At 36.1% G+C, this 21,186-nt stretch overlaps 1 protein-coding gene across 3 annotated transcripts in view; it reads right to left on the bottom strand.

Moving 5' to 3' along the window:
- The window catches only part of LOC137240717 (kinesin-like protein CG14535), a 575,047-nt gene that overhangs the window by 18,763 nt on the left and 535,098 nt on the right, over positions 1 to 21,186 (bottom strand). For all 3 annotated transcript variants that reach the window (XM_067767333.1, XM_067767334.1, XM_067767335.1), the window contains one exon: positions 1,537 to 1,711. In XM_067767333.1, the coding sequence (XP_067623434.1) occupies positions 1,537 to 1,711 (175 nt within the window). The remainder of the gene's footprint in view (positions 1 to 1,536; positions 1,712 to 21,186) is intronic.

Here is a 21,186-nt window from a genome sequence, read left to right as displayed (position 1 = left end):
GTTAACGTTTTTAACGTTAACGAAAGCTTTTCGTTTCGGTTAAAAACGAGATACAATTTATCTTGATAATTTCTTTATCGATAATATTTCGAAGTGTTTCAACGGAAACGGTGGAAATTTTTTGATAAACGATTAGCTTAACGTTAAGGTGCATCCCTGCATAATACATACAAGAATAAAAAGCGACCTATAAAAAAATCGCCGCTAGGTGGCGCAAGGAACGAGATATTCACAAAAATCGTATTTGTGGTCCGAGTTGGTCCATATTTGGAACACATAATACATACAAGAATAGAAAGCGACCTATGAAAAAATCGCCGCTAAGTGGCGCAAAGATCGAGATACTCAAAAAAAATCGAATTTGTGGTCCGATTTGGTCCATATCTGGAACACATAATACATACCAGAATATAAAGCGACCTATAAAAAAATCGCCGCTAGGTGACACAACGTTCGAGATATTCAAAAAAAAAAATCGTATTTGTGGTCCGATTTGGTCCATATTTGGAATACATAATACATACGAGAATATAAAGCGACCTATAAAAAAATCGCCGCAAGGTGACACAAAGTTCGCTCAAATGCACAGTTGTGGAATATGTGTCTCCGAATATACATATGCAAAACTCCTTTATAGATGAAAAGTTCAAACAAGTTCACTAAACACCTCCACAAGTTGATTTCTCAATCTACTTTTCCCTCGAGAACAATGAAAATGTTGGAGTGCCTACTGCTCATAACTCTATATCCCCCATCCTACACTTTCGCAGTAAAGTCCCACTTTTATATATTCAACATTGCATTCAAATCAAAAGTTGGTGTTATACGAAGAACCTTTCTGATTACAATCCAGGCTATTCGATGCACGGTTTCCAGTTTTTTGACATTGGAAGTAGTGCCAAGTGCTAGAAGAGAATCGCCTTGACCACCAAATCATACAGCCACTACTTCAGTAGAGTCCCCAGCTCTACGGCAGCAATACAAGGCGATCGAGGCCTTACTAACCTTGTCCCCATTATCAATAGGGAGTATTTGCCTTTCGATAACTCGAAATATATGTATGAGTGTTCTGGCAACTTTCACATAACACAGTCTTCCAAAATATTTAAGTCGTCGATTTTTAAATTTGCCAATTTATTAAACATGACTGTATGTCCAAGCAAGTACACTGAGCGAACAATACCTTATTTCGATAGCGATCTTAATTGCTGCGGATTGCAATTTAAATTAGATTTATGCTTTTGATTCCATAAACGTCACTTTGCCACCCATTTCGGTATGACACAAAATATCTAGCAATTTTGTTAACAGAGTAGCATTATTAACGGCAAACCTTAGACGGTAATTGGATCGCCTTTTCATAGCACACGACATGCAATCCCACGTGCTTAACTTTGTTATTCTATACTTAAGCATGACCATGGGCTTACTTTTGTTAAAGCTTTTATATTTATGTAGATATGTTTGAGCTTGATAAGATTAACATGTGATAGCAGTAGTATATTTTATTTCTAAATTTCATGTTGTTGTACTCACTTTGCCAAGACCATAGTTTTCCTTGTTTGCAAGTCGTCGCGCCAATCCCGGCGGCATGGGTGGTGGCGCCCGCTGCAACGCTCCACAAAATCCACCATTTCTCGCGCTTGTATTTGGCACCTCTGTGGTGCGACTTTTCGTGGAATTGTGTGTTTGTGCGAGTCTTTGTGCAGCTCTATAAAGGAAATAGAAAGTGATTAAAAATTTGAGAACCGAAATTTTTATAAACTTATGAGAGAATCTCAGTAAAAAAAGTAAATTCGGGTTTCTATTTCGAGGAGTCACTCCTGCCAATAAGTGCAACTTAAGACAATGTAGGCAATTGAAAAGTAAAGTCCTCTCTCGGCAAACGAAAATCATGCCCTACAAATCACATGCCGTACCCATTCCGTGCTATATAGTGCAGAAAGATGTCATACATATGAAAACATCAGATGGGGTGGCTCTGAGAGTTTACAAGACATAAGTTCTTTGAAAGATGTGTGGACCTCTACGCCTTGGCGACGACGAGTACCGAAGACGGTTTAATGATATCAACAAATTGCAGCGAATTAAATCAAAGCGGCTACGCATTCATGTTAAGTGAATGAAAGATGGTGGTCCGGCTAGGAAAGTATTTTTATCGGAACAGAAGCAGAGGAAGAAGGCGGTCCACACTCCGCTTGAAGGATCAGGTAGGAACGATTTAGATTCCCTTGGTGTTACCAATTGGTGCCAGTTATAAGAGCTAAGAAACGGCTGACGCGCCTTATTGGACGGCCACATCCGTTTAAACGGTTAAGTGCCAATTAAGTAAGTAAGGAAGTTTTAATGAACGATTTTTTTTGCGACTCTTATTTTTTTATTTTCAACGAAGGCTTAAAAAGAAGTATCTGCTGGAATTTTATAGTCGGAACTTTCCTGCTGTTATCATGCTGAATGGGGAGCCTGCTTTCGAATATTCGCTACTTTTCCAAAATTGCTTGGATCCCGATCTATGTATTTCAACTTTAAGTGGTACTCTCGGAATCATTTGCAGATACAAGTTTGAGAACAGTACCAAAAAAGTTGCGAAATAGTAAGAAATGATTCCTAAGCCAATGAATAAACAATCCAGAAGACCAAAAAAAAAAAATTATCCAGAAATAGTCTCGTTATGACTACGATCAATCCCAAAATGCCCTCAAAATTGTACACATATAATTCCAAAATAGTGTCGAAATGGTGAAGAGATTAATCCAGAATGACCGGAAATAGTCCCGATAAAGTTTTGAGACAGTCGGAAACAATCCACAAGTTATCCCAGAATGCTCTCGTTGCGAGCTCTGAAACAACCTTAAAATGATCCCGAAAACAATGACGATATAGTCCGGAGAGTGTCCCGAAATGATCCAAATATAGTACCTAAATTATCTCGTAGTTCTGAAATCGAAGTAGTCCAAATATATACCGAATACCATCCCGAAATAACCTGGAAATGATGCAGAAATAATTCGCGAATGATCCCAAAAACACTCATAAGTTTTTATCTAAACTATCTTGAAGAAGTCTCTATATGATTCCGAAAATAATCTTTTTTCCGAAGTAGTCCAAATATAATACAGAATACAGTCCCAAAATGGCTTGGAGATGATGCAGAAAGGACGTCTTAAAACATTTTTGGAAAAAATTGTGAAAAATGTATTTTATCAACATAAACATTGGAAAGATTATACATGAAATATACTGTATATTAAAAAAAAAATTTACAAAAATTACAACAACAACAATGCTATATCACCTCAAATGTTTAAAGCACGTAAATCTCAAAACGTATTTTTCAAAGAAGATCCTTCTCTGCGCGCAACGCTTTATTTCTAAAATGATCACGAAAACATACTTAAGTGATAATTTAAAAGTTTTTTGAGGAACTGTAAAAAGCCGCGAAGTTATCGTGCATGGTCCCAAGACTATACGGCCTGAACCCAAAGTAAAAACTATTGGTTAAATTTCTAAGTTGGAGGCAAGTGAAACCAGTAAGTTTTTTACAACCAAAATTTTAATAAACTAAGGTCCGGTTGTTCACTGTGAGTTTAAGCGACAGTAAAATTTGGCGTTCTGCAAGTTTTTATGCTGCGGATGGAATATTCCGTGCGAGCTTAAGCTGGAGTTAAAGTTGAACTCAGTTCAACATTGCCATTTTGGCCGTTAAGCTCAAATTTCACAGCTCATCTCAGTTTTAGCACCCAAAGTGAGAGGTTTAGACTGTATGTAACCTAAACTCACACTGAAGAACTGGCCGAAGTTAAAGTGGTTCATATATATGGCTCCCGCAGGGTTTTGGAAGAGTAAGGAGATCGGACGGTGCCACTGCTCATATGTATGAAATGTTTTATTAAGACGGCGATCTATATATCTAAATGACCTAGATACCAATGTTACTGATCTAAGTTAAAATATAATCAAATTTATAATGACAGCTCTTGCTAGAGGAAAGGGCAAAGTGGACTTTACTACTTTTTTCTTAATCACTAATATCTCGATCTGTATGGGCCATATCTAAATATAAATAACTTTGGGTGACGGTGTTTGTCCGCGATGGACTCCTAAGCTATTTAATCGATTTTAATCAACTTCGCACACCGTTTGATCCAACTTGAAAGATAGGAGAGCGTTCCTATGAAGTTTCTTTACGGGAAGTGACCCGCGACCGACTTATTCGAACAAATTCTATTAACTGTTCGATTTGTCTGAAATTGGGTATATAAGATGAGTTTTTACATTTTTTTTTTTGTGGGAATGGGGCAGGGACCGACAGGGATTGGGACCGAGACTGGGACTGGGACTTGGACTGGGACTGGGAACAAGGGATGAAGAAGAGTGAGAAAAACTAGAGAGAAAAGATAAGAAGGAAGGAGAAAGCGATAGAGTTAGAACAAGAAAAAGAGATAGGTATAGATGGAGCGGAAAAGCCAGAGACGGAGAAAGAATGACAAAAAAGAGAAAGGCGGAGTGAAGAGTGAATAAAAAGATAAGGAAAAGGCGGGAGAGGGGAAGAGAGAGTAAGTGGTAAAAATTGCTTAAAAGTTATGCATATAGAGCAAAGCTAGAGCAGAACAGCGTCCGCCGGGTATTAAATATAATTGATATTTGTCAATATAACTGGAGCTATACCGATTCAAAAATATTCAAAAGTAACTCTTTTCCGGGAATTCCTTTCCCACTATTGGCTATCTATGTGTCAAGCTTAATTTCAATGCGTTCAGCCGTTCTAGTGAAATATATTAACATCCAAACTCTCTTGAATCGTAGGGTGTTATCTTGCAGGCAGGTGAGTTGGTCTTCAATTCAGCTTTCCATGTGTATCATGTTCCTACTTCAACACTTCGCGGAATTTTTTTGTCCATCTCATTCCTTTATTCTCGTGAATTACATTCTTGCATTCACTTCCTTTACTCATCAGTATTAATACGTAGCTGTCTGGTTACCAAAGTAATCATTTCTATGTCCAGACAAAACTAATGTCTTTAGATGTACTTGATAAATACCCAAATGTATTGTCTCATATAGCCAATAGCAAATCGAGCAATGCGCAAAAACCAAAACAAATTCCCAAAACACAATTATAATTCCCCAACATAATAACATCATTAGACATGATGTTAATGGCATTAATTAACAAATAAAATTAATATTTAGCGATGTGGTTAGTTAGAAAAGTAGATATATAAAAGTTAGGTCTGGAAATATACAAAAATGTGTTTTATGTAGACAAAAATGAATATGGAAAGGATATTCACGTAAGAATAATAGTGATAGTGAACAATGTGAGTTATATAGCATATGTGGAAAAGTACTTGTAACTTCTAGCTTCGATGGTTAATAAAACAGCAGAAACGTCCGGATTAATTATCTTAATTCTTTATTCTTCAGTCGTCAATCCAATAATGAACCGGAAGTCCACCATCTTCTCTTTTCTTCCTTTAAAGTGATGTATTTTTGCTTATTCTATTAACTAATTCCCATGGTTGTATTTTTTGCTTATTCTATTACATTAGTTGACATGGTTGCATTTATGATCTTACAACGCGGCCAGCCTGAAACTGTATCAACTCGATACATTATCTTAATTTCTATTTTTGCTGTCATAAATTTCTTAATCTGATACAATTCGCTATTTGAGTTCAGAGCCACAGCTCGGCCAACCGGACACTGTAATCGACCTCGCTACAGTATAACTTAATTTCTAACAAATATTAGTCTGGTTCTACTATGAAATATCATCTTTGAAAACGGCTCACTAATACCAACTCATCAAGTGTTTTGGCCGGTAACAGTAGATGTGCATTTGGCACTACATTGCCTATGCCGCCTATTATGAAATCGATGATTTCTGTTTCGCATATGTTTTCCCGTTTTCCTATTGCCTGCATCAATAGAACGTAGCAATGTAATGACTCGCCCTTTTTGGCGCACTTGCGTCTTACCAACATCTTATAAACTTCGTTCCTCTGTATCGTCACGTCAAATTCCGTCGTAAGAGCAAAAAAATAAGAAACCAAAGCAAATATGAAATACAAAACTACGAACAGCGAATGTACGAAAAATGTTAACAAAATTTCACTGCCTATCAGGCATTACACTCAGACACAAATTTCAAAAGATTCACAGCACATCATCATTCACAACGCTTAGCTGCAAATTCATTTATGCGATATGCAGCCAAAGCGAAATGCCTCAGAAGCAGTGAAATATAACAGACGTCGGTAAAAAAAAAGAAAAGTTATAGAAATAGTGCATACGAGAAGCATACATTTAGGCAGTCAAGCCGTAAAACAGCCTGCAGAAGCTAAGCTGATGCTTTGTTTGAAATTGTGATACATACTAATTTTTTGCCACAATGCCACTGCAGCAGCCGAAAATATGAAATCAAAGAGAACTTGAAATGCTTGCGCTCCAAAGCCAAAGTCAATGCTATGTCGTATGACGTAAAGCCAATAAATCCTTTGATATGAATGTGTGATAAAAAAGAGAAAGAAAAACGTATATTTGCTTTTGAGGCATAATTCGCATGTCTCAACAGAGTTGAACAAACACAAAGGCTACCTTTTTTCAGCCTCTGCTATGAGATTATACGCTCTGACTATAGCCTGCTCTTGCCTATTCGCTTTTTGCTCGTTCTAAGCTTTAGCAGAAATTTTGAGATGGTGGTAAACAGTGTCATCAACGGTATCTTTGTTGTGAATAGTAGATGAAAAAAAACGAAATTAGATCTCAAAGCGCCTTAAAGTAGAGTCATAGCTTTAGCAATTGAATATGCTTTATGAGTTTTTTTATACTCAGCTGAGCTGAGCCCACAGAGTATATTAACTTTGTTCGCATAACGGTAATCCGTAACGGCATAAACTAATCGAGATAGATATAGACTTCTATATACCAAAATGATCTGGGCGAAAAAAGAAATTCATGTAGCCATGTCCGTCCGTCCGTCCGTAAACACGACAACTTGAGTAAATTCTGACGTATCTTGATTAAATTTGGTATATACGTTCCTGGGCACTCATCTCAGATCGCTATTTAAAATGAAAGAACCACGCTCACTTTTTCGATATCGAAAATTTCGAAAAACCGAAAAAGTGCAATAATTCATTACCAAAGACGGATAAAGCGATGAAACTTGGTAGGTGCGATGACCTTATGACGCAAAATATAAAATTAGTAAAATTTGGGACGACGGGCGTGGCACCGCCCACTTTTAAAAGAAGGTAATTTAAAAGTTTTGCAAGCTGTAATTTGGCAGTCGTGGAAGATATCAAGATGAAATTTGGCAGGAACGTTACACCTATTACTATATGTGTGCTAAATAAAAATTAGCAAAATGAGATGATGAACACGCCCACTTTTAAAAAAATATTTTTTTAAAGTCAAATTTAAAAAAAAAATTTAATAATTGATATTAGAGAAAAATTGTAAGTTTACAAACGGCGATGGTTACTCGGACATGTTTCTGAATTTCACTTCTTCATCAGCTAGCTAGCCATCATTCATATCAGTGCAAGCCTTTAGCTGCTAAGCCATATGAATGTCCCGTTGTTCGCTGTACAATTGGTCTCTAAGAGTTGCCTTTTTTTTTTATATTCCTTTTGATCACCATGTAGGCACATACACTCTGTATGTAGTTTATTCCTAATGGTGTGGATATGCTTTTTAGGCGAAGAAGTGAAATTCAGAAACATGTCCGAGTAACCATCGCCGTTTGTAAACTTACAATTTTTCTCTAATATCAATTACAAAAACCATTGTATAAAGCAACATGAGCAAAGTTCGCTAATTAAATACATATAAAATTTTAATATCTTCACAGTATATAAGTAAATCATATCAACATTCAACTCCAGTAATGATATGGTGCAAAAAAATACAAAAATAAAAGAAAATCTCAAAATGGGCGTGGCTCCGCCCTTTTTCATTTAATTCATATGGAATACTTTTAATGCCATAAGACGGACAAAAATTTACCAATCCTTGTGAAATTTGGTAGGGGCATATATTTTATGACGATAACTGTTTTCTGTGAAAATGGGCGAAATCGGTTGAAGCCACGCCCAATTTTTATACACAGTCGACCGTCTGTCCTGCCGCTCGGCCGCTAACACGATAACTTGAGCAAAAATCGATATATCTTTACTAAACTTAGTTCACGTACTTATCTGGACTCACTTTATCGTGGTATAAAAAATGGCCTAAATCCGACTATGACCACGCCCACTTTTTCGATATCGAAAATTACGAAAAATGAAAAAATGCCATAATTCTATACCAAATATGAAAAAAGAGATGAAATATGGTAATTGGATTGGTTTGTTGACGCAAAATATAAATTTAGAAAAGTGTTTGTAAAATGGGTGTGACACCTACCATATTAAGTAGAGGAAAATGAAAAAGTTTTGCAGGGCGAAATCAAAAGCCCTTGGAATCTTGACAGAAACACTGTTCGTGGTATTACATATATAAATAAATTAGCGGTACCCGACAGATGATGTTCTGCGTCATCCTGGTCCACATTTTGGCCGATATCTCGAAAACGCCTTCACATATACAACTAAGGTCCACTCCCTTTTAAAACCCTCATTAATACCTTTAATTTGATACCCATATAGTACAAACACATTCTAGAGTCACCCCTGGTCCACCTTTATAGCGATATCCCGAAATGGCGTCCACCTATAGAACTATGGCCTACTCCCTTTTAAAATACTCTTTAATACCTTCCATTTGAAACCCTTGTCATACAAACACATTCCATGGTTACCCTAGTTTCATTTTGCGAAATGGTGATTTTCCCTTATTTTGTCTCCAAAGCTCTCAGCTGAGTATGTAATGTTAGGTTGTTACACCCGAACTTAGCCTTCTTTACTTGTTTCTTTTTTTTTTAAATCTCGGTGAAAATTGATAACGCAACTAGAATACAGTATTAAATACGTTAGTTTCTCACGGCGTGAAGCTGTTTGGTTCGTTTGCTCAAGGTAAGCCCAGGATGACCGACCCTTTTTAGCCTTTCGAAAAAAAGATCATCAAAAAAATATTTTTTTCAAACTGTGTGACCTGGCAGCCCAAGTAAACCAGGATATCCCGCCCTTTTTTCGTTAGGCCACTCTAATGGCGTGTTTTTTCTGGAAAAAAAGTAACCCCCATTTTGCACTCTTAAATTCTAACTTTTGATCTAGGTCAAGTGGTGCTAAGTTTTCTGTAGGTAATCAGACCCCTTTTCTTATTCTGTGGAAAAAATTTTGTGAAAACAACACACAAACACACCAGAGAGCTGAGAAGAAACACAAGGGCGATATTATTTTCAAAAAAATAAAAAGTATACAAAATGATGTTTTTGGTTTTGCACAAGGGCTAGTTTAGCTAAAGATTTTTTTCGTAGCACTTAGTTAAAAAGTAATCGGAAAAGAATTTTAAGGTGAAAAGCCATTAAAACCAAAATATGCAAAATAATTGTTTTCTTACTCGAAATTAACCCAGATATCCATCCCTTTTGAAAAAAGGTAAAAATGAAAGATGATTATTTTGGCTGAATGGCTCAAAGAATCTTTCCGTTTGAGGTCCCTCAATTTTTGAGATATTTTAATGCAATTCGGTGAGCTAGTATATTTTGCCGTCCGATTGATCATTTGTCGGAACCGACCGGATCGGACCACCATTAAATATGGGGGATTTACAACCGATTTTCCTAAACGGTGATTTTTTTCATTTATTCCTCTTTTTTACAGATAGAAGATTTAAATTTCACAGGATGATTTCATATTACACATCTTAATATATAAAAAACACGTGTCAAACTTTTGAGGCCAATGGACTCCTAAACTACTGAACCAATTTTGAATTTGTTTTGCACCCCGTGTGTAGTTTGATCTAACTTGAAATACAGGATAGGTTATATCTCAGCTTATAGTCGCAATATTATTTTATTGCAATTTTTTTTTATTTGTTTATACGTAATAATAAAATGTTACGTATACGCAGTGGTGCACCTCTTTTCAGTTGGTATGGATATATTGTGCACGTGCTTATTTAACTTTACATATATATAATATATATATATATATATATATATATAGCACATCACCAGGGCCGCGAGAGGGGGGCCCGAGGTTTCTGAGGGGGCCCGCGATTTGAGGTACTAAGAAATTTTTTTTAATTCAGGAGAGTCTTTAGTTGTTCTATGTGCAATTTTTAAGCCGAATTTCAAAAACAACGAATATCTGCATTTCGATTTAATATTATAGTGAAGTGTGAAAAATAAAAATGTATATATATTAAACTGACTCGGAGTGGGACTGGGACTGAAATGAGACGAAGATGGAGATATGTGAAGCGAAAAAGACGGAGGGAGGAGTGAATAAAAGGATTAGGAAAAAGTGAAAAGGGGGGAGGGCAGAGTCAGACGGAAAAAGGTTATTAAAATGTATGCAGATAGGCAAAATTTAGGGCAGGACAACGTCTGCCGGGTCTTCTAGTATATTATAGTTTTGAAAAATGGTCAGGATCGGCCTTGTATATAAAATATATCCCATACAACCGATTGTTCAGATAAGATGTATAACGTAATTTCTTCCTCATTTTTACGGCTAGAAGCTTCGAATTTTTACAGATGCTTACAAATCCGGTACATATTATTCTCCGGAAAAATCACTAATATCGGTCATATATATAATATATATCCGATACAACCGATTGTTCGGATAAGATGTTTAACGTAATTTCTTCCTCATTTTAATAGCTAGAAACTTGCAATTTCACAAGATGCTTACACACATTCATACATTTTTGCCTGAAAAGACGGTTAAGATCGATCGTTTATATATACGTATATCCCATATAACTGATTGCTTAGATTTTATGAATTTTTGAAATGTCAACACATTACTGTTCAGACGCATTCATGAAAGGTATGAGTCCCGTCCCTACTTATTTTTTCTTACGATAATTTTTTTCGGGATGTGTGCTGGCAAAAATATGGATGGACTATCGCTAGGTAACTTTGGGCAAACAAGGCACATAGTTTTTATTAAAAAATCGTATTTCGGAATGGCGGCTTCGCACAGCTTGAACACTTTTTTCGATATTTTTTTTCTAAAGTGTGGCTAGCAAAAAAAGGTTGGGCTATCCTGGGCAAACCTTGGGCAAAGGAATCATAGTAAGAAAATAATCATTTATTTAGTTTTTTCGTTTTTGAGGGTTCTTAACTGGAAAATTTTTTAATATATAATCTCAGGCAAACGAACTACTATGAGAAAACATTTATTTTTGGACTTGGCTTTCGCCTCTGCTCCCTGAGAGCTATTTTCAACCAAATACGTACCTACTTGAGTAAAAGGAATACATCCCCAAATCTGCCCATATTGCCGTTGTACAGGTTATGGAGTGCTTGGTAAACGAAAGTGAGAAAACAAATAGCTCCCGCTTTCAATACAGTGGAGGGTTCAGTAGTATCAACAATAATATCGGGCAGATAGTCCAGCAACAGAGCGATACGTAGCGCAAGAGATGACTCATAATGAAGCCGGATCTGTTAGATTTCCATTTATGTTAATAATCATTAATTTCTTTGCCATTTTATAATCTTTTAAATGTGTTTTTTTTTTTTTTTTTTTTTGCATGGCCTGGCTATTAATATTAATTATCTAAAAAATCATGATGAAAAGTATTTATTTGGCCTTTAAAAAAATAAGGAAAAATAATAGTAAAAATTAGCCATTGTTTTAGATGGAAAATTAATTAATCAATTAAATATAATCAAATAAGTAAAATTAGACAAACAATTAAAATTGATAGAAAAATTGACATAAACCAAATGCACAATGCATAAACAAAGAATCCTTGGCATCATTTTATTTCTTCTAGTTTTCATTTCTGTTATTCTTAAGTCTGTGTGCGTTTCCTTCATGTTACTATATAGAACCTGCTCAGATATACTCGTAATATGTTACGATAATGAAAAAGTACTGACGTAAATAAAATTAAGCCAAAAACATCATTTAATTGTTTTAACTATTTGACTAAATTCATCAAAATTAATAGACATTAATCAAATAATTATGTTAATGTTGTGATTAACAATAACCAAATTAATTAATAAAATCAAACAGTTGCCTTAATCACACAATTAAAAATTGTTAATTAATTAATCTAAAAAATCATTTAATTGTTTTAACTATTTAATTAAAGTAATCAAAATTAATTAGAATATTCAAATAGTTATAATTATGCGTTTAAATAAAATTATTTAATTAATTTGTTTGCGAAATGAATTAATAATTAATCATTGAAAAAGCCTAATCACAGGCAATCAGTCATTAAAAAATTGCCCAAAGACCACGATATATAATAATTTATCAATAAAATCATTTCTAGCAAGTCTTCTTTTAAATCACCAAATTTGAAAATCTTTAATTCATATTTTGTTAAAATTGTTTTAACTATTTGACTGAAGTAATCAAAGTTAACTGACATTAACCAAATAAATATATTAATTTTTTTATTAACAATAATCAAATATTTATATCAATTTTTTATTAACAATAATCAAATAATTATATTAATTTCTTGAATAACAACAATCAAAATTAATTAAAATATTCAATAGTTGTAATCATGCTTTTAGATACAATTAATTAATTAATTTTTGTGCGATATGAATTAATTATTAATCATTGAAAAAACACACTCATGATTGATTGCCATCAAGAAGACCACTCAATATAATTAATTATGAAAAAAATGTGTAATCATTATCTAACAAACCTGCTTTTAAATCAACAAACTTTAAAATCTTTAATTGATGTTTTGGCAAAATTGTTTCAAATATTTGATTAAAGTAATCAAAGTTAATCAACATTAATCAAATAATTATATTAATTTTTTGATTAACCATAATCAAATAATTATATTAATTTCTTTATTAACAATAAGCGAATAATTATATTAATTTTTTGATTAATATTAATCAAAATTAATTATGATATTCAAACAGTTATAATCATGTATTTAAATATAATTATTTAACAAATTTTTGTACGAAATGAATTAGTTATTAATCATTGAGAATACATACTCACAGGCGATCAGTCATTAAAAAATTGCCCGAAGACCACTCAATATAATTAATTATCAACAAAATTTGTAATCATTATCTAACATGTCTGGTTTTATACCAACAAATTTTAAAATCATAAATTCTATTTTGCCTAAATCTTTCTAGTAAAAAAAATCGGCCAGCAAGCATCAAATAAATAATACCCAGAAAGCAAAGCACCGCAAAAACAGTTATTAACAACACAAAATTTAAAGCTCAGTGACACGTTCATCAAAAGATGACATTTAAATTTTTTTGTTAAAGCAAATAAAGAGGTAACAGACCAGAATAACAACTCTTGTGGAAAAGATTCAGTGTGAAAAATGTAAAATATGAGAGTGAAAAAAACACCAAACTAGAAAATGCTGCCAGGCAGTATTACAATATAACACACACACATGGTAATACATATGTATGTGTGAGCGATATATGTAAATGAAAGTTGTAAGAGCAGACAGATGGACGATGATGATGCAGATTGTCCCAAGGGAATACTTGTACAAGTTTGCCTCCATATGTAGGATATACTCCCAAATGAAATATTTTGAGGTACATAAATCTGTATGTATGTACATATGTAAGCGAAATGTCCATCATAATGGAAAATGAGTTGTTATGACTGACATGGTCGCAGGCTAAACAATGTTTGACGGAAAATCTTGACTGAGGGAATATGATTAGTATTACATTAGGATGCGTCTTACACACAAACCAATTGGCCAGACGCATGTATGTAACTCGTTTCCAACATTGTCGCATCCCAACAGATTTCTGATTGAAGAGACCCCACCTGTCAGACACTTACGAAGTCATCTCCGTAAGCACTATGAAGAAATCCGCCACTTAAATAGACCATCATACGAAGATGTTTTGCTTGCAAAAAGCAGACGGATTACTATACCAACAATTTGCATGGTGGACCCCGTTCTCAAAGAAAAATACCCCGAGCTAACAGTTGAGGAAAGCAGCCTCCCCATGGAGATGCGCGTCACTCTAGCTAAATTTTGATCTAGATACTATAATAGGTAAAACTCCAGAAATATCCCCGACGTACCCTACGTATGTTTTGCTTGCAACGTGACTTCACATAAAACCAACCATCTTTTCAATTGTAATGTGGAACCAACGTCGCTAACGCCAAATTTCTCCAAACCCGTTGAAGCAGCAAGTTCCTTGGGACTCCTATTAGAAGGTATTGATGACAATTTGTGAGTGATCGTGCTATGGGATAAGGCACCGCCACAATAACGACAATAACTTCCGTATATACATCCATAGAATGGGTCAGGTTGAAAATCCGCGCTGCCTGTAGGCCTTCTTGTTAACCGCGTTAGAAAGTACGTTAGATAAATTGAGTTCTCGGTAGGAATACCATTTGGAGCGTAAGAGTCAACGGTATTACGATGACCACTTTGACCCACTTGGCGTATACAAGCTAATTACATGCTGGAAAAAACTGTACCCCAAAAAAAATCATTAGATCAGCAGCGCACTGAATGTGCAAGGAAAGTGCCGGCGCCAGAACGTACTTAGATTTTGTTCTGTAGTAGCCACCCGGCAGTATACGCTCACTTCGACAATATGAACGACTGTATTGACATTACACTAGAATACAGTAACGTAGGCTATAGATACCAATAAGACCTATCTTGACTTCTTTCGAATATCCTAGTGAGCAGAGACCGAAATACTTTCGTCTAGTACTCGTCAACCTGCAGCTGTAGTAAGAGGGTGTTTTGGTTTATTGAGATGTACGTTATGGACTTCCATTCGACAGTTACCAGTCAAAACCCCAATCACCATTGATAGATGAGCTTTGGTGAACCTAATATTTTCAGTAGATGTCCGGCAAGCGTTTTCTTATATGCCTCGAGGTTCATATATTTGTAGAGGAACAGACGTCAAGTGGCCAAGGGTACTCTGCGCCAAAACCAACTACTATCGGTTCAGTTATACCCATGCAGACCAGGAGACCCGCGTGACTATTGCAAGGAATATTGCCACCTTCGATCGCACTACAGTTGCACCCAAGGCTTTAATAGCCGCTTGGTTATCGAGATAGTTGATCTATTCTATAACTTTAATAGCACTGGTCAGCATCCCATTACCCACCCTTAAAAGCGGCAAATTCCGTTTGAATACGTAACAGTAGTCGAGCAACTCAAAATTGCGGCTTACATCGAGCGTCTTAAAAAAAATCCCTGCTCCAACATTCCCTTTGTTCCATACTAATTTTTTCTTCATTCCTCTCTCGGGGGTTATAATGTTCTGCAGCTTGTCGAGGAGGCTATGGGTCTGTCTTCCCTGAGACAAAGACAAGGTTGCTAAGAAAGCTGAAATGCCCGAGGTGAGAAAACCTGATCAGCGACCGCGCCACAGCCACTGTTCCCACACTGTTATCCCTCACAATGATTTCCCAGTACTCCGCATAGGCAACAACTCGGCAGCCACTGCACTGCTAGCTCCAAAATTTCGTTTACTACCACAACCCTGAGCAGAGCACACCTACATCTCGATTTTCACCCACCCCTTTCCGCTTCGTAAACTCTGTTGCACAGAAGTTTGTTAATGAATGGAACTAGAGCCTTATAAACTATTTCGACTTATAGAAGAAACTTTTTTTGGCGTAGTGCCATCTTATTTCGGAGCAATACTAATTTCGTTAGCCGGTAATATACAAAATAAGAAAGTTTTTATAGCATAAAACAATGCTCCAATCTAATAGAAAGAAATTGTAAAAGTAGTCTTCGCCAGAACAAAATTAGGTTAACAGTCTAAAATATGTTAAAGCATACTTTGAGGGGATTTTCCTGACATGATTCTTTGGCTAAGAGTAATATTAGTGGTTTAGTGAATAAAACTCAAATTTCTGGTATGAATGGTAGTATGTATGTATACTATTTTTACACACGTTCACACATATAAAGTACTTTAGTTAACATATTTTCAACTCCCTTTTTTACATTTCTATTTTATTTTAGTATTTGCTTTGAGGGAAGCCTCTTTGATGTGCCGTTGAGAGTATTTGGGCCACTGTAGTAAAGCTATGTTGGAAGGTTCAGAGTCTGTGTAGCACCTCCCCTGATCCATGCTGAAGTACAATGTTTCACACTCAGCCTCAAAACATTTAAGTAATCTCAGTACAATGGATACAACAACAAAAAAACGAAAGTGAAAAACGTAGTATGAAAATATCATACGACAAAGTGTTCAAACAAATTTAGGCTGATGCTGCATACATACATAAAATGTTGTTGTATAGTAGTAAAAATATTTTGGTAACTTTAAAGCGGGAAGAATGCAAGTATATTTGAAATTTATAAAAAAATATTAAGATTTAAGTTGACATGTTGACTAACTAACACTGCAAGCTGTTCACGAATCAAAAAGCTATTATTCATATCATCAAATAAATTAAAAGCCTTGATACTCTTCGTGGTGTACTAGATGGAGTTAATTAGTTCAAACTTCGCAAGGGCTTGTTTTGGGCTATTATAGCAATAAGGGATTCAAATAAAATTTGAAAAGGATTAACTAAACTGTAAAGAGGATTAACTAATTACGAACTTAAAATTTTGTTTTCCGCCTGAGGGATTGTCTAGTGCCCCCGATGTACTACTGAAGCTATACCAAGAAAATATTGGACATCTGAAGCTGTCGTAGATGTAGTTAATAGGGAGCCGATACTTAGTCAACCTAAAGCTAAAGGAGTCCTTCAAGGGAAATCGTCAGACGAATGATATACATTGAACCGAAATAGAAATTTTCAGACACGTATATTCCCAAAAATTTTGTGCACCGACTTTCAAAACGAAATGAAACTACTTTCAAAAAGAAGCATTGCTGATATTGAAATCGATTATGATCGAAATTGATGTCAAAATAAAATTATTTGCAAGGATTTTAAATCTTTCTATAAAGCTCTGATGAAAGCAACGAAAAATATTCCACACAATTAGGGATTGAAAAAATATAGTACACTATCAGACCCGAGAGACGCTTCTCTTCCCTAGCTTTGGTCTATCTGCATAGCTTTTAAGGAGCCTTTACCTCTTACTCTTTCTTCCCTCTCTCCCCTTTTTCCTTATCATTTTATTTACTGTTCCATCTGTCTTTCTCTTTTTTTGCGTCTGTTTCTCCCTCTCCGCCTTCTCCTATCGATTTCTCTATATTTTTCCCCCTTCTCTCTTTTCTCTTATCTCTAGGTCTTCTTATTTTTCTCCATATTTTTTCCTCGTCCTTGTCCCAACCCAGGTCCAAGCCCTAGTCCCAGTTCCAGTCCCTGTTCCAACCCAAGTTCCAGTCGCAGTCGCAATCCCAGTCCCAGCGAGCAATACTTTAAGCGACACCAAAAGGGAATTGCCGATAATAGCAACACAGAATTTACGCGTTTTACCTCGGACAGGAAGGCGGGTATTATCAATTCATGTCTTTATTTCAGCTTCGCATGCATCCGATTTGCCAGGTTTATGCAACTAATCCGAATATCACAACAAAAATTACTTTACTTCAAAGCTCTCATCAAGAGCTTTCACTTGATATCTATAGTATACTAGAAGACCCGGCAGACGTTGTCCTGCCCTAAATTTGGCCTATCTGCATACATTTTAATAAGCTTTTTCCGTCTGACTCGGCCCTCCCCCCCCTCTTCACTTTTTCCTAATCCTTTTATTCACTCCTCCCTCCGTCTTTTTCGCTTCATCTATCTCCATCTTCGTCTCATTCTATCTCTTTCTCAATCTCCTTCTCTCTTTTCTCTTCTCTCAATTTTTTCTCATTCGTCTGCATCCCTTATTGCCTGTGCCAGAGGGTGGTAAGTATTTTACTCCAGTCCCAGTCCCAGTCCCACTCCGAGTCTCAGTCCCAGTCCCACTCCGAGTCTCAGTCCCAGTCCTAGTCCTAATCCCAGTCCCAGCCCGTCTATGGATAAAATATTACTCTGTACTAAAGAACTCATCAACAGCTTTCATTTGATATCCATATTGTATAAACACTCTCAAGGCATTCACTTGCCTACGTTTTGGCCTATATCTCGAGACCCTAGTCACCCTGGGGTATGAAAATTACCCTCTACACAACTAAAGATTCTCCTGAATTAAAAACAATGTCATAGTACCTCTAAATCGCGGGCCCCCTCAGAAACCCCCCACCCTCTCGGCGGGCCTGGTGATGTGCTATACTTCATATTATTCGCTATAATATTTTTTAGTGATAAGCAGGTTGTTTATTTAAAAACCAAGCAATTACACGGAAGTATATCCGCACCACCTGAAAACATGAGCGCCACTGCGTATACGTAACATTTTCCTATCTCTCAAGCTAGATCAAACTACACACGGGGTGAAAAACAAATTCAAAATCGGTTCAGTAGTTTAGGAGTCCATCGCGCCCAAAAGAGTTGTGACACGTGTTTTTTTATATATTAAGATATATCCATAATATATATATCCATAGCATATATATCCATAGTAAAGCAGGGTTACCCGGCTCCACGTTTTGGTCTATATCTTGAGACCCTAGTCACCCAGGGGTACGAGAAACTACCCTGTACTAAAGCACTCATCAACAGCTATTATTTGATTTCCATAGTGTATAAAACAGGGTTACCCGGGTTTAAGTTTTGGTCTATATCTGAAGACCCTAGCTACGTAGCGAGATAAAAGTATGGCTAGGGACTTCCATGGGGGAAACGACATAAGCATGTGCCTTTTTGCATTATTCCGTTGTGCAGTTTAGGCACCATTACGTAACAACATACAGATGTTCGCATTGATATTGTGGCGAATATAAGCATTTCTAACATCACTATGTTGTTAGTAAATAAAGATAACGCCAGTAAGCAATTTACACACATACATAGAAGGCAACGAAGAACATTTCACATACATAAGCAGCAGATTGAAGCGAATAGATTATTTCACATACACATTTGTAGTCAGCAGATCAGAGCGAAGAAGAAGGATAAATAATCACATTTCACGTATTCATCAGCTAAGAGCAGAAGCTGTTACTCACACATACACACGCATATAGCTAGAAGAAAAACATAAACTACAGATATACATGTATATAGCTAAATAACCAAGTATGAGATACAACTATTCTAGAAGGCATGTTTGTGAAACGTCTAGACCTTAAGAGAAATGGGCGAACGAGGTAACCCGGAGTATAAAAACAGCGGAAGCTGAGGAATCAGGAGTCAGTCAGTTTAACACGCTTCAGTGAAGTACGCGATAATTGTAAAGTACTACTCCCAAAGTAGTCTAAATAAAGAACGTTATGTTAAACTGAATATATGAGTTATTTATTCGACAGTTCACAGATTTAGAAGTAAAAAGAAGCCGAAAAATAATCATGAAATTCCCAAAATTCGTTACAATATATATAGATATCTTATACAGCCAAATATTTGGATATTACGAATGGGATAAGATTATTGTTCAGCCGCATTAATGAAAGGTATGAAGTCTTCGGCACAGCCAATGACAGTCCCGTCCTTACTTGTTTTTACTAGATTTTATGACGCTCTCAGGTTAATAGCTCAACTTTTAATATCTCATTAACTTAAAGTTGAGGAAACTGGGAAAGAGCGTAAAAAATGTACGAGTATGAGCTAAGCGCAGAAAAGCACTCTAAAAAACTTGAAACCATGAATCGAATACGAAATTAAAATAATTTACGAAGAGACATAAAATATTTACGATTTAAGGAAAGGCAGCTAAGCAGCTCGTCAAAGACGTAAAATGCAAGCGAAACAAGCGGAAAAACTGGGACTACAAACATACATACAAATCATATTCATCAAGCAAACTTTTATCACCTCGTAAAATGCAAACGCTTTTCAACGCCCCATTTTTAACAAATTCTGCAAATATTAGATTGGAATACTTGCTCAATGCCATTTCATTTTTGTTATCCACTTTTCAGCTTAAACACGAATTTAATGTTGAAACTTTGTAAATACTGCTGTAATGCGATTTTAACGCATTTTACTTATCGCTTATGTTACTCTTTGTATGTATGTGTATGTGTTATATAACCGAAAATTTGTTACATAAAAGCATTTGCTTTCAATGTCAAAAGCAGCCAAGGGCGGCGCTGTTATCAGCTAAAACGCATTAATGCGCACTCCCCGCAGTGTTTGGTGGCAACCCTACTTTTGCGCACTTTTCCTTGTGTTACGTTTCGCTACGAACGCCATAAATCGCGACAAACCAAGTTTACAACATAAAACCATTTACCTAATGAGATTTTTAATAAATGTCATTTTGATTTTTTCACGAATGCTTGTTGTGCTGTGGTGGGAGAGGCGCAAGAGGCCGGTATAGAATATATTTGTATTTTTGCTTTGTTATATAAGTTCAAGTCAAGGTTGCAAGTCGACGTAACAAAATGGGACATACTTGTTTCAAGAGCTCTTGGAGAATTTCAGGTGAAGCATTTCTGCAACGACTTTTCGTCATGGAGTAAGACTCTGGTTGTTGGTAAGAAGTTTGAAATCCATAGCGCTGGCATATATGATGGTGTTGCTGAGTTTCGTGCACCCACACTTTTCCCGACTTAAGCGCATTGGGAGGTCTGTGACCAAGATCTGCCAACCTTCCCAATCTAAAATGTTATGCTGTCTTGCGTATCACTGATTTTCGACCAGATCTTTTACTCAGCTGTTTTGAGTAGAGCCTTTATGATACCGTGTCGCTCGGGGAATCAACGGTAGCGCACACTGCTGTCATCAGGGAGGTTAACTGAGAGATAACCACAGCCTATTGCGCGGCAAGGTCCTTTTTGTATATTTTTTTTATATTATAAATCCACTTTAATCGCCATGTAGGGCAGATGATCGCACGAAAAAGATTTATAATTCAATCGCAGAATAACGTTGCAAGGCAGGAAATAGGGTAGCACTAAAGGTGTTTGAAACCTGGAAGGCGAGCAATCACTAAACTTGGTAGGACAGCGACAAATGCCTGAGCGCCCCATCGAGTTAAGTAGCTATAATAGTTCCGCGGCACAGCATGTATGTCTTAAGAGTGAACTAAAATCGTCATATC

Source organism: Eurosta solidaginis, chromosome 2, assembly GCF_040869045.1.
Source record: "Eurosta solidaginis isolate ZX-2024a chromosome 2, ASM4086904v1, whole genome shotgun sequence".
Lineage (NCBI taxonomy): Eukaryota > Metazoa > Arthropoda > Insecta > Diptera > Tephritidae > Eurosta > Eurosta solidaginis.
This window is presented reverse-complemented; position numbering and strand designations above follow the sequence as displayed.